Raw genomic sequence first — 14,744 nt, 5'->3', positions numbered from 1 at the left:
GACTTGAAAGGCGCTTACACAGCGGATGGTGATGATGGTGATGCGGATGAATGGAGTGGACGGACGTTAAAAGCCTCGCGGTGACGATGGGATTCGCACTCGGCTGGAGATATATACACACAGACAAAGATCCCCCATGTAGCCGACACAGGCTATTGGGGCAAGTGCTGTTAGGGAATAGCACCTGAATTTGCCAGAACGACGGCCGGGCCGCCTTTAACTCCCGAGTGCTGAAGTATTACACACCGCACCAGGTCGACCTAGGGGAGGCCCAGGACCGGTCACTAATATTGGCCGTGAGCGGGAATCTAACTTGAGTTGCCGGGTTGGTAGCGTAGTTCTCATTAACCACTGCACGACCGTTCCCCACACTCTCACACACGCATGCACCTATACACACACCCTCTTTGTCACACCTGTCCCCTCCCAGGTAAATCCACTCGGGCTAATGAGGCGAGGGGTTTATCCAGAATGGCGCTGAGACCGTATTTGTCTGTGTTTCTGTATTTGCGTGTGAGCAGTAGTGTAGCGAGGAGCTCGCTGGATGCCCACGGCCAACACCAGTGACGATTATCGGTCCTGGGCCTCCCCTAGGTCGATTAAGTCTCAAATGAGTACCTGGTGCGGTGTGTAAACATCACCACGCGGGAGACAAAGGCGACCAGGCGTGGTACTAGCCACCCACCCCCTCGTGTGCCGTGCCGGCCATCATAGGTGCTCGCTAACAGCACATGTCCCAACAGGCTGTTAAGGCTACACGGGGGATCTTTGTCTTGCGGTGTTTGCTTTGACGAATTCAGAGCCAGGTTCTTTACTTAAGCGGCGGATAATCGGAGAGCCGTGATCACCCCACGTGACCGCAGCGATCAACCCTCATCTTCGCCCTGCCGCCACCACAGCTGTCTCTCCACTCGCAACAATGCGCGTACACAACGAGCCACGCGGCCTCCTGGGAGTGCATCTTCATCCGCAGTGTGCGTCCAATTGTCTCATCAAAAGTCAGGCTCGCTGGAACCCATGCTGGGGAAACACCAGATGTTTGTTTAATTTTCAATTATAAATGTGGGTTTACCATCCAACATACCAGTGTGCCGAATTATTAACGAATTGGTATGTTTTGTTTATGTGACAAACCTTACGAATTGGCCGTGTCAAGTGGTGGCGGGTTATAACGAGACATTCATATTTACGCTATCTAACCCAAAAACCTATGTATCCCAGATATTATTTGGGCCTTTCGGTAAAGCCACGTAGATTTGTATTTTTGTTTTCTTATGTTTCTATCTACGTGGCTTTACCGAAAGACCCAAAGAATATGAATTCCTGCAGTCACGAAAGCTTTAAGTCAAGATTTGTATCCCAGGTGTTTATTGGCAAGATGGTGAGCATACCGTGTTGTATAATCCTGCGACGACGGCGTTCACACGCAGCCTTAATGACATCACCTTGACCGGACTCCGGGACGATGGCCGAGCACAGCCACGGAGCGGCAGCCAAGGGACGGAACGCGTCCAGGAGGCAGAACCCTTCATGGGGAGGGGGGTGTGGGGCCCCCCAGCGCCTGATATCAAACACCGTGACGCCAAAGCGCGCCCCCCCCTGCCTCGAAGGAGCGGGGCCCAGGGCGTCCGTACCGATTCGCCATACCCCGGGGTCAGCGCATCGTAGCGTCGCAAGATCGGGAGAGGTGGCGGCGGTTTTGGGGGGCGGAGGCCGGCCTTCATCTGGCTGCGGTTTGACCATGACTGCTGGATGATAAATATTATCACCACAATGGGAATAATCATAATGGTTTTATTTTCCCGGGAAAGCCTCACCGAGTCTGGAGACTCTTTATCGTGAGGGTCCTGCCACTTTGGGATGCTGGGCTCCATGGGAATCGGTCACGAACCAACCCGGCGAGGCGCGCGGTGAATCGAGCTGCGTTCATCCCTCAAGCCCCCACCCCCTGGGAAGTGGGGGAGGGGCTGCTCCCAAAATTGGGCCCCAATCTTCAGACTTCGCGGCTGAGCGTGGCGCGAGGCTTCATCCATCGGGATACCTTCAGACTCAACATCACTACCATCACCAACATCACTACCATCACCAACATCACTACCAACACGATCAACACATCAGCATAATCAATATCGCCGTCATCACCGTCATCAGCACCACCAGCCACATCACCACCATTTGCCCGGACTGTTTGTTAAAGGCGACACGGGGGGTGGGGATCGTTGTGTTTGTTCGAGCGCGAGTGAGTGAGTGATGCGAGTGTTTAGGCTGAAGGCGTCAGCGCGAGACGAGAGCGAGTGACGAGGCCTGCATCAACAACAGCAGCAGCATCAGCACGTGGCGATCAGCCAAATACACAGACACGTCCACACACTCACGTATAGACACACACACAGACGTGAACACAAGTACACCACCGCAGCCGCCAAGTGGTGGTGACGTCACCACGGCGGTTGTGCCATGCTAGGTGCACTCCGAGGCCACGCGAAGCGTCGAAGGCTCCCTGGCAGTTCACGGGACAGACCCAGGTGCCATTGGTTGAATGAGATGGCTGGCAGATGCACCACCTGTGTCCCTGTCTGTGCCAACTTGCTGCATTCAGCCGCCCGCTCGATCCGCTGCTGGACGAAGTCGCCGCCACCCCCCACCGAGACTTCATCGCAGACCAAGGCCGCGTGCTTGTCCAGCGGCCACCGCGCCCTCGGCGAGCCACGCTCCTGAGCATCATCGCGACGCAACACGGCACACGCGCCCGACACTGCTGACGAGTCCCAGTGACATCGAACGCTCACGAGCCCACGGTGAACACCAATTCCACGCCTTGCTGGTGACAGCCGAGCAATGCGGAACTCGCCCTGCGGACTTCACGAACTCAAAGTGCTCCGCCGGGCGACGCCGCAAGACGAACCGCGGATCCTTCCTCCCTCCCTCTCTCCGATGAGCGCGCAGCCATTCACACGATCACCCTCCGAGTCTTAATCCATTTATTGGGCCGAGCCACGTCTCTGCCACAGGTCCCTCCCCAACCTGGCACGGCCACACGAACCGAACTACCGCTCGCAAGGACGCTCAGCGCGGGGATCCCCGAACTATTCTCACGACCAGCCTCTCCCTCTAAAATCCATTACCACTTCGTCAATACAATGAGCAACGTAGTAACATCGCTCTGCCAAAACGAAGGTGTGGAGTCCTTTGTAAGTTGTCTCAGGACCCCTGATAAGGAGGGTCACGTCTGCTTGTGGATATTTGGTTTCGAAAAAAAAAATTCAAGTCGCGGGCGGCGGTCGGAGAGTGGGGAGGGGGCGCTACAGCTCGGGACAGCGGCCACAGCTCGGGACAGCGGCCACAGCTCGGGACAGCGGTCACAGCTCGGGACAGCGGCCACAGCTCAGGACAGCGGTCACACCGAGCCGAGCGGTGGCCACGGCAACATCTGTGGCACCCCGCGTCTCTCCAGACGCAATCACCAGACAAGGCCACCATGAAGGCTCACACCAATACAAAGATCCACCCTGTAGCCTTAACAGGCTGTTGGGGCAAGTGCTGTTAGCGAGCAGTGCCTATGAAGGATGGCACGGTGGACTCGGGGGTGGGTGGCCAACACCACGCCCGGCTGCCTTTGTCTCTCCAGTGCTGATGTTGACACACCGCACCAAATACTACTAATTTATGGCCGAGTCTACCTGGGGAGGCCCAGAACCAGTTCAGATAATTGTCACTGGTGTTGGACGTGAGCAGGATTCGAACTCGGGTTGTTGGGTTCGTAGCACAGCGCGCTAACCGCCAGACTACCACTCCCTACACAAAGGACGTACACAGAGACGCACACAGATACACATACACTGGCACACACAGGGGCTAAGGTGTCAAATCTTACATATTCAAACAAAATGCTCCAAAAACATCGACTTAAAACGCTGAGTGCGTCGTTAAAACGCCCTCGCGGTTGTGCGCGTTACAGCTCAGTTCAGCAATCTGAGTGCCCCCCTCCCTCCCTCCCTCCACATTTGTGGTTCTGCGTCCCCGACCCCAGCAGGGTTAGAAGTCATGGCCAGGGTTAGGGGCCAGGGTTAGGGGTCAGAGTTAAAGTCATGATACGGGTCGAGCCATGGTTAAAGCATGGGTCAGCATCAGTCAGGGGTTAGGGCGTGGAGTCAGGGTCAGGTTTGACTCATGGCTGTAATCAGAGTTCATGTGTCGGCTACAGTTGGCGTGAGCATTCGGGTTACTCTAGGAGTTGGGCGAGAGTTAGGGGTGAGGGTTAAGTTTTGATGAGGGTTGGGGTTAGGGTCAGGCCTGCTCCTGTCTGAGCAGGATTTAGGATAACATTTCAGGTTAGGCTCAGTTTGTGCGTTGTTGTGTACATTGTGGTTGTTGTGTTTACTGTGTACGTTGTGTACATTGTTGTGGTTGTGTTTGTTGTGTACATTGTTGTGGTTTTTGTGTTTGAGTATATTTTGCTTGTTGTGTATGTTGCTGTGTACTTTTTGTACGTTGTGTAAGTCTTGTACGTTATGTGTTATGTAAGTTGTTGTGTACGTTGTGTTCACCATGTGCGCACATTAAATGAGTTTAGGAAATCACCCCAAACAATAACGACATCATCCTTGAGTACAGCTCCATGACTATCATCACTACAGGGTTATAGTAGTGGTAGTTACGTAGTAGTAGTACATGTGTTTCATTGTGAATAAACATACGAGTTATAATTGATGTTGGGTTAGGCCACCACTTAATTATCTGGTCACATTTGTGTCGTAAGACGCTCCACCACCCGACAGCCAAACAAATGGGAGTGTCGCGTGCCCGAGCGCTGTCACGGCGTGCCGGTCACCGGCTCGCACGCCAGCGACGTGAGCGCTCGCGCACCAAGCAACTTTGCTAATCAGTGTCAGGCGATCAAGGGTCTCACCACACAAATCTGGCCAAATCGTTGCGTGGCCTCAGCCAAAACTCAATTACGATTCGTAACATTGGCTAAGATATTTGAGCTTTTTCAACTTACGCAAAACAAATAATAAAATGCAGTCTTAAAGTTGTAAGTTTTGGAGGCACGATCCGAAAGCAGCCAGCTCTTGCAGCGACGCACCCAGGAGGCGCCCCACGGCAGCCCCACGAGCACAGCCACAGGGCCCCTCCGTCTCAATCCACTGCCGGGCTAAGGCCTCCCGACGCCGTGAGCGTACTTCACCAGGTTGGTCGGCGTGGGTTGGTGAAGGAGCGGGAGGGAGGTTCATATAAACCAGTCGCCACTGTCGTGAGCAGTGGGCTGGGAATCGAACTCTGGTCCACGGGCTCGTAGTGCTACATGTTAACCGCTGTACCACCGCTCCACCACCCCCAGCTGTTACAAACGAAGACGGAACAGACAATAGCAAGGAGACGGTGACAAACATCGCACACCCGTCACAACCACCAGAACCACCGCTACCACAGCCACAACCGCCCGCAAAGTCACCCAGACCGGGCCACGCGCGACGCGGTGATCGCAGCCTCTGGCACCGACCGCAGGCGGCACGGAGAACCGGTCTGGCCCGGCGACTCTTCGTCGCCTGCGCCGCTCAGTGCTCGCTGAGGGAGTGCTTGAAGAACTCGTAGACTGACCACGCGATGGCGGTGGACGGCATCTGGTAGAGCACGCGCGCCTGCATGCCACGGAAGAACGCAGGCAGCCCCCCGTGCCGGTACACCGTGCGAAACGCCATGGCCAGCCCGGTGAGGTAGCGCGGCGGGCGGCAGTGCTGCTGCTGCTGCTGCTGCCGCGCCGCGCTCCCGGCGCGCAACGTCGCACCCCCCGCGGATCCGGTACCGGGAGCTCTCGCCGGCTGTGGCGCCGGGCGCTCTCCAGAGCGGTAGGCGCGGAGCGGCGCTGCTTGCGTCGCCTGCTGCTGCAGGTGTCCAGCGCCTACGCCCAGCAGGGCGCTCAGCCCGGCGCCTCCCGGCGGAGCCGCCGGGACGGCCGGCGCCGGACCTCCGGCCGGGGCGGCGGCCGCGGCGGCCGCGGCGGCCGTAGTCCTCGCCGCCAGCGTCGCGAGTGGCTGGCGGCTCGGCCCGGCGGCCGCCGACTGCTGCAGCTGCCACTTCCCGGCCGCGGCCGCCGCGCCATACGCGGCGGCGCGGCAGCCCTCGGCGGCGCTGGCGGCCGACGAGAGGCCGGCGCAGGCCCCGGCTCCGGCCACGCCCATCTCCACGAGCGCCATCTCCTGCGTGTTGAGCAGCGTCTTGCAGACGTCGAGCGGCGTGGTGAGCGCCGCGGCCAGGCCGCCCGCCACGGCCCCCGACGCGACGTGCGAGCCGGGGCTGTAGTCGCGCCGTGGGTTCAGGCGCTCCTGGCATGCCTCGTAGGCCACGAAGTGCAGGCTCTGGAAGGGGAGGTTGAGCGCCAGCTGCGTGGGGTAGCTGCGGTAGAAGGCCGCCAGGCCCTCGGAGCGCAGTACGCGGCGCGCGCACTCCAGGGCGCCGCCGTAGGGGGAGTTGTACATCTGCAGGCGCTGCTTCACCACTGGGGGGCCGCGGGGGGGGGGGCACAGGCACGGGGGGTTGGCACGCAGCGTTATGGGAGCCGAGGTGGTTTACGTAGTCGCATTTTGAAACTACATCCACCCCAGGCTTGATAATAAATACAATAAATGGAATTGAATTCACGAGTCGACATTTCATTGAGTGCAGAGGGCACGGAGAGGAGTCAAGCCAGGCCTGCCAGGCAGCGGAGGCAGCCACCGTGACACATTCTCCCACAAAGACAAAGATCCAGTGTGTAGCCTTAACAGACTGTTGGGGCAAGTGCTGTTAGCGAGCAACCTATGAAGGCCGGCACGGCACATGAGGGGATGGGTGGCCAGTATTATTCCCGGCCGCCTTTGTCTCTCAAGTGGCGATGTTTACACACCGCACCAGGATCGGTTTCGATAATCATCAGCGATATTGGCCATAAGCGGGAATCAAACTCGGGTCGTTAGGTTCATAGCGCGGTGCACTAACCACTGCGCCACCAATCTCGACTGACACATTCTCCCACAGACACACACGGAGATGTGGACACACAGATAGGCACGCACGCGTACACACTCACAAAGACACACAAACAGTTGCTTTAATATATTATCTCTCTGACATGGGAACACAATGACACGCTTCCACACTCACACACGAAGACCACCCGAAAAGCCTCAACAGACATTGGGGCAGGTGCTGTTAGCAAGCGCGAGGGGGTGGCCTGCACCAAACCAGCCGCCTTTGTCTCCCCAGTGTGGATGTTTAAACACTGCACCAGGTACTCATTTGAGGCCGAGTCGACCTATGACACAATGACACGCACACTCGCGCACCTCTGCACAATAACGTGCGGCGTGGCCACGACACAAAGGGGGTGAGGAGGAGGAGGTGGGGACGGCAGCAGCAGCCACCCCACACAAAGCCGGCACACAATGGGCAATGCCGGCACAGCCCCCGCCACTCCACGTGACCCCTGTGCCCTCTCCCACACCTCGGCACGGGCACCTGGTCCCCTCCCCCCCTCCGCTAACGCTAACGAGCTGGGCAAGCGAGAGAGAGAGAACGAGCGAGCGGGTACACTGTGAGGCATCGTCCGAGCGTTTCAAAACACTCGCTCACGGAGCATTCACCATCACCGCTCCGAGACGAGGAGGGGGCCACGGGGGGGGGGGGTGATCGGGGTGGGGGCGGGACGGGGGGCAGATGTGTGCGGCTGTGGGCGAGTTAAACAGACGGGAGAGAGAGGGAGAGAGAGGGTGGGGGAGAGAGGGAGAGGATGGGAATTTGTGGGATGGTGGGAGAGGAGGAGGTGGGCGATGGGGGGGGCGACAAAGATGATTGTTTTTGTGACGCGCGATGAAACCTGGAGAGAGGAGCGAAGAGGAGGAGGAAGTGAGAAGCAAAACAACGGACGAGAGACGCATACGCCGACGCACGCACACGCACATAGTTGTGATTGTGCCCACAGACGTGTGTACGTACAGACACATGAAGAACAGCCCCGAGCCCTGGCCTCCTGATGGTATGATAGGCCTTGACCAGGTCAATAAAGCAGAGATGTAGGTGTCGCAGACAGACAGAGAATATGGCGTTCGTCTCATTCTAAAACCACATTGGGCGCTCTGCAAGCCTCCACTCAGCGTGCCTGGCAAGGAGATGTTGAATAATCCTTACCAGGACCTTTCCCGGCCTTAGACTGAGGAGTAGTTGTTGCAATCAGAGACGACCCCCTTCTTAAAAATGTGGACCGCAATGGCATCCTTTCAATCCTGTAGAGCAGCCAATTGTAATTCTGTCATGCAGGGCAGCCTGCACACAATCACCATCCTCTTTCAGCAGTTTGCTTGAGAGGTCATCTCTGCCTGGCGCATCGTCTTTTGCACTTTCTAAACAGATGGCACATCAACCAACCACTCACTGGGAGCGGCTACTTCCTTCAATATATGGAGGCACAGTGATAACTGTGGTGCTGCAAGTTTTTTTTATAGAATTAAAGAGTAATTTGTGATTGCGTGCGACTGAGGCAGTTTCCATCTCAACCTCTGAGCGAAGGCGACAGTAATCTTCCCTCATTCTCGGGCGTGGGATGCTGTAGAGGGTGAGAGCGGACCTGTCACTTTCTCTCAGCTCGCCGGAACACCTCCTCCATCAGCCACGGTCTCTGGGGAGGTCTGGACTGCGCACCCAAAGCAGCCCTTGCAGCTGCATGAGTCACGGTCATGAACATGGCCCATTTCCCTTTGGAATCGGGAGGAGAGGGAGACGATGCCAACCCCAGCTGCAAACTATGATGATATTCTCGCTTGCATCTTCTATTAGCTAACAGAGACCAGGCGGTTTTTGGGCTTGAATGGGGTCCTAGGTGGACGCTTATCACCGTAGGGGAAGAATGGCAAGCGCGTCTTGCAGATGACAAGCCGATGGTGAGTGGGCAGATCGGTTGCACAAATACGTACACATGCACATACACGTGCGTATTATCACGCGCACACACACCCACACGCGCACACACACGCTCACACACATGCACATGCGCAACCCCAGACCCACACAAGATACAAACACGGGCAGCGCAAACACAAACAACGAACTCAGACAAATACCCGCACACACACCACGCACGTGTGCACGCATTCACGCTCAAACACGCGCGCAACAACATACGCCAAACACTTCACTCCACCAGCGAGGGATGACAAACTCACCCACCCTCCCACTCCCTCACCCACCGACCCTTTTAGTGACTCATTCAATAGCTCACCCCCTCCCTAACTCATCCAACTCATTCGCTCCCCCCCCGCCTCACTACTTTTATCCATCTCTTCAATCGCTCCCTCAAATGAGGTCTCTTCATACGAGTAATTGTTTCGCAGATAATTGGTTCCATAAATGGAGAGGGTCCTCCCCTCCCCGCAAGCTGGGCAGGCATATGTGGACTTTAATTTAAATAAGCCACACGTGCCAGATTCTATCCAATCACAGACGGCTGTGACCAGGAAGTTACCAACTCATAACTGATGTTTGGGTCTGGCCATATAATGATGTGACCACATTTGTGTCATGTAACCCTCCACCACCCGACAGCCAAGCAAACGATGATGTCACGGGGTGTTATCACGCCGACTGTTGCAGCTCACTTACCGGTAGAGTTGAGGAACAATTCTCACCGCCAGAATTAGCGACGAGAATCCACAAATCCCAACAATCAATTACGCATCGTAACAATGGCCACCAAAACCGACGTGTACAGTTAGGAAGTCACTGTCAAATAAGACACACGTGACAGATTCCGTCCAATCGCAGGCAGCATGAACCGGCACGCTACCGTAACAACAACGCGTTCCACAACGCGCAACGGCAGCGAAGGTTTCCCAGCCGAACGGCAGGCCGTTCCTCACAACTCCGCAAGGACACCGCACGGAGCCAAATTACGACAGACGGCAGTGACGGCGGTGACGACGATTCAAAGATGACGAGGCCAGACGGAGCCTAACGACCGGCGCGGCCTTGACCTTGCCAACGGGTCACGCTAACGAGCTCGCCACTCAGCTGCCTGACCCCCCCCCGCCCCACGACACGAGCGCTACTTAACGCGTCGCTATTTTTCTTCTCGGTTGTTTGATGAACTCTCCGCCGCGCCGGCCAGCTGTCTCCGCTGCCGATGGGGAAGATGAAAGAATGGTGAAGGAGCGGAAACGTTCCATCTCTCCGCGACGTCGCCCGCCAGCACCGAGCGCGATGCTGGCGGGCGACGCCGTGGAGCCCAAGAACTTCACTCACGGACTCCTCCTCCACTTGAGCCGACGACTCGGCCGACCGGACTCATCACGCTCATCAACCACCAGCACCACCACCAGCGCCACCACCATCACCACCACATTGCAGGGCACAACAACTCACCTGCTCACTCACCCGCTCACTCACCACATTGCAGATCACCTCACTTCTCTCTCTGATTATTCCCTCACACTGTTCCACTCTGGAATTCCCCCCTCCCATCATCATCGCCTTCTCTTTTCCTTCCAAGCTTTTGTAACAACAACCTTGCTCAATGCAATTGACGCATTGACTATTATATCATCAACACCTTTGACAGTGCTGTTTGTTTCTGGCCATTTGCCGTTGTGGACATGTCGCCCAATGCCTGGCGACCGTGTTTACTTAAATAAATAAATAAGGAATCTGATGAGAGGGAGGGAGGAGGAGGAAGCTGGGGAGGCCGTGTTGTGAAACGAGAGCGGAGCGACAGCGTGAGACGTGATGACTCAATCACCGCGGCGGTAGCGGTGGGGGTGGTGAATACGGCGGTGGTGGTGACGGTGGTGGTGACGGTGGTGTTGATGGTAATGGTGGTGGTGACGGTGGTGGTGGTGATGGTAATGGTGGTCGTGACGGTGGTGGTGGTGATGGTAATGGTGATGGTTTTGGTGACGGTGGTGGTGATGTTGGAGTTGGTGGTGGCGGTGAAGGTGGTGGTGACGGTGGTGGTGGTGATGGTGGTCGTGACGGTGATGTTGGAGTTGGTGGTGGCGGTGAAGGTGGTGGTGATGGTGGTAGTGATGGTAATGGTGGTCGTGACGGTGGTGATGGTAATGGTTTTGGTGACGGTGGTGGTGATGTTGGAGTTGGTGGTGGCGGTGAAGGTGGTGGTGATGGTGGTGATGGTAATGGTGATGGTAATGGTTTTGGTGACGGTGGTGGTGATGTTGGAGTTGGTGGTGGCGGTGAAGGTGGTGGTGACGGTGGTGGTGGTGATGGTAATGGTTTTGGTGACGGTGGTGGTGATGTTGGAGTTGGTGGTGACGGTGAAGGTGGTGGTGACGGTGGTGGTGGTGATGGTGGTCGTGACGGTGGTGGTGGTGGTGATGGTAATGGTTTTGGTGACGGTGATGTTGGAGTTGGTGGTGGCGGTGAAGGTGGTGGTGATGGTGGTGATGGTAATGGTGATAGTAATGGTTTTGGTGACGGTGGTGGTGATGTTGGAGTTGGTGGTGGCGGTGAAGGTGGTGGTGACGGTGGTGGTGGTGGTGGTGATGGTGGTCGTGACGGTGGTGGTGGTGATGGTAATGGTTTTGGTGATGGTGATGTTGGAGTTGGTGGTGGCGGTGAAGGTGGTGGTGATGGTGGTGGTGATGGTAATGGTGGTCGTGACGGTGGTGATGGTAATGGTTTTGGTGACGGTGGTGGTGATGTTGGAGTTGGTGGTGGCGGTGAAGGTGGTGGTGACGGTGGTGGTGGTGGTGATGGTAATGGTTTTGGTGACGGTGGTGGTGATGTTGGAGTTGGTGGTGGCAGTGAAGGTGGTGGTAACGGTGGTGGTGATGTTGGAGTTGGTGGTGGCGGTGAAGGTGGTGGTGATGGTAATGGTTTTGGTGACGGTGGTGGTGATGTTGGAGTTGGTGGTGGCGGTGAAGGTGGTGGTGGTGATGGTAATGGTGATGGTTTTGGTGACGGTGGTGGTGATGTTGGAGTTGGTGGTGGCGGTGAAGGTGGTGTTGACGGTGGTGGTGATGTTGGAGTTGGTGGTGGCGGTGAAGGTGGTGGTGACGGTGGTGAAGGTGACCATAGCAGGGCTCGCGGGGGTCCTGTCGATCGCACAGCTCGGACGCTCGGACAAGAAAACCAACAAAGCCCGCCGATGGACACGTCAACGTGCGGGAGTGGTGAGGTGCGTGCCGGCAGAGATAACTCAGTGGGTCTCTATGCAAGTCGATGTGTCTCTATGCAAGTCAATAAATCTCTGTGCGGCTGCGTTACCTTCGGCTGGGTTCATGGTGGCATCGTGCAGCAGCGTCGCGGCACAGCCTGCCAGACCTGCCAGGGTCAAGGGTCAAGGGGCAGAGGGCACCAGGTTTAATTGCCAGCGTGCAGCAGAAACGAACACAAACACACACAGAGGCACAGACACGCAGAGACACACGCGGATCGACACACTCACACACGCACACAAAGAGAAACATTCATAGGCAAAATACAGCCACGCAAATACAACAACAAAGATCCCCCGTGTAGCCTTAACAGACTTTTGGGGCAAGTGCTGTTAGCGGAGTAGCACCTATGAAGGCCGGTACGGAACGCGAGGAGATGGGTGGCCAAGCACCACGCCCGGCCGCCTTTGTCTCCCTAGTGGCGATGTTTACTCACCGCACCAGGTACTCATTTGAGGCCGAGTCGACCTAGGGAAGGCCCAGGACCAGTTCAGATAATTGTCACTGGTCTCGACCGTGAGCGGGAATCGAACTCGGTTTGCCAAGTTCATAGCGCGGCGTGCTAACCGCTGCCCACGCACCCGCCCACGCACCCGCCCACGCACCCGCCCACGCACCCGCCCACGCACCCGCCCACGCACCCGCCCACGCACCCGCCCACGCACCCGCCCACGCACCCGCCCACGCACCCGCCCACGCACCCGCCCACGCACCCGCCCACGCACCCGCCCACGCCCACGCACCCGCCCACGCACCCGCCCACGCACCCGCCCACGCACCCGCCCACGCACCCGCCCACGCACCCGCCCACGCACCCGCCCACGCACGTTGTATATCGCACACAGCACACGCCTCGAGAGTGAACACCGCAGCCCAACACAGGCGCCGCCGACACGGGGAGGCGAGGATCGCGCCGCTCAAGGCCGAGTGGGGACCCGGCCCGCAGCGCGGGGCCACAGCGACCCCTCGTGGCCACCCCCACCGCTCTCGTGCCTGCAACTCGTCCGCTGGCTCATTGCGACTGCGCCAGCGCTCCGCAGTGTACCGCAGTTGGCAGTGTTGGTGCACGAGCACAGCCAACGACTCAACGCGATCCGTGTCAGTAGCAACACCGCTGTGTGTGTGGGGACTTATAAGCAAGACAAATCAAAAGGCAACGTTGTGGGCAAGGCCCCTTGCCACAAACGTCGCCTATCACTGTACTGCGTTAAAGGCCACGCACGCGGTGCTGATATTGACACGGAGCGCAGTTGTAGCTTGTCTTGAGTTTTTCCATAGCCATAGAAAGCACCGCACCGTGGGCAGCACCCCGGGGCAGCAATGCGGGGCAGCGGCGAACTTCAACCCAGAGAGTACAACCGGCCACCGATTCTCAACACCGTAACTGCTTCACACCGGTTCACACCGGTTTAGCGGTATACACTGGTTAGTAGTTTAGAGCGGTTACCGGTTTACCAGTAAACCATTGACACTGGTTAGTGGCCCTGGCGGACGGAGATGCAACTGCTTTTTGGCGGGAATGGGCACGGTGGCGCGCGACCTCCCGATGGGGCGGCCTCCTCCTGCTTCTCCTCCTCCTGCTCCTCCCACTCCTGCCCCCCCCTCCTCCCGCTCCCCCTCCCGCTCCTCCTTCCCCTCCTCCCCCCGCTCCTCCTCCCTCTCCTCCCGCTCCTTCCCCCCTCCTCCCGCTCCTCCTTCCCCTCCTCCCCCCGCTCTTCCTCCCCCCGCTCCTCCTCCTGCTCCCTCTCCTCCTCCCGCTCCTCCCCCCTCCTGCTGCTTCTTCTCCCGCTCCCCCTTCCCCTCCTCCTCCTCCCCCTCCTCCTTCCCCTCCTCCCCCTTCCCCTCCTCCCGCTCCTCCCCCTCCTCCCGCTCCTCCCCCTCGTGCTCCTCACCGTTGGCGAGGTGCGAGTTGCGCCCCCCGCTGAGCGAGGCCTTGACGTGCTCGTAGCAGGCGAAGTAGAGGGCGTGGGCCGGGCCCGCTCCCGCCGCCATGGCGTTGACGCCGCGCACGGGGCGCCACGCTCCCTCGGTGCGCACGATGGTGCGCAGCGCGTGGAACACGTTCCGGTAGGCGGCGCGCGGGTCCGGGAACAGGGACTGCATGCGCGTCTGCACGCTCGCAGAGACGACACGGGGAGAAGTGAGGCATGGGGAGACCCGGGTTCCTGGAATCATAGCGCAGTGCTCAAACTGCTACGCGCACACTCGCACACAAAGATCCTCCCCGTGTAGCCTGTTCATCGGTCTCACTATGGACAAATCTACAGCGGCTTCTTTTCTGGAATTCCAGGATTTATGATCACCTGAATCCAAGCAACCAATCCTCAGCATGCATCCTTACAAAAAACGGACAGGCAGATTTGAACCGTGAGTCTGTGAACTGAGCGGCGAGCATGCCACAGCTGTGCCACGTCGCTGTGGATGGACGACGTCTGGACTTGACCCTGGGGTGGATTCGAACCCAGACGCTCATGACTAGGAGGTGCCGGCTTAACGGTGGGGAGCAGGAAGGCCAGAGCAGGGGAAAATAAGCGAGGAGGAAGA

The 14,744-nt window shown here is 57.9% G+C and overlaps 1 protein-coding gene across 2 annotated transcripts in view; it reads right to left on the bottom strand.

Annotated features, from left to right (window-relative positions):
• Positions 1–2,966: 2,966 nt before the first annotated feature.
• The window catches only part of LOC116941431 (mitoferrin-1-like), a 24,086-nt gene continuing 12,308 nt past the window's right edge, over positions 2,967–14,744 (bottom strand). For both annotated transcript variants that reach the window (XM_032952531.2, XM_032952532.2), the window contains exons 2-4: positions 14,093–14,309; positions 12,250–12,306; positions 2,967–6,499 (exon numbers count right to left, since the gene is read on the bottom strand). In XM_032952531.2, the coding sequence (XP_032808422.1) occupies positions 5,559–6,499; positions 12,250–12,306; positions 14,093–14,309 (1,215 nt within the window). In that variant the 3' untranslated portion in view covers positions 2,967–5,558. The remainder of the gene's footprint in view (positions 6,500–12,249; positions 12,307–14,092; positions 14,310–14,744) is intronic.

Source organism: Petromyzon marinus, chromosome 11, assembly GCF_048934315.1.
Source record: "Petromyzon marinus isolate PM22_M1 ecotype Great Lakes invasive population chromosome 11, UKy_Petmar_22M1.pri1.0, whole genome shotgun sequence".
NCBI lineage: Eukaryota > Metazoa > Chordata > Hyperoartia > Petromyzontiformes > Petromyzontidae > Petromyzon > Petromyzon marinus.
The sequence above is the reverse complement of the archived record's forward strand: the minus strand, read 5'-3'. Positions and strand labels throughout refer to the sequence as shown.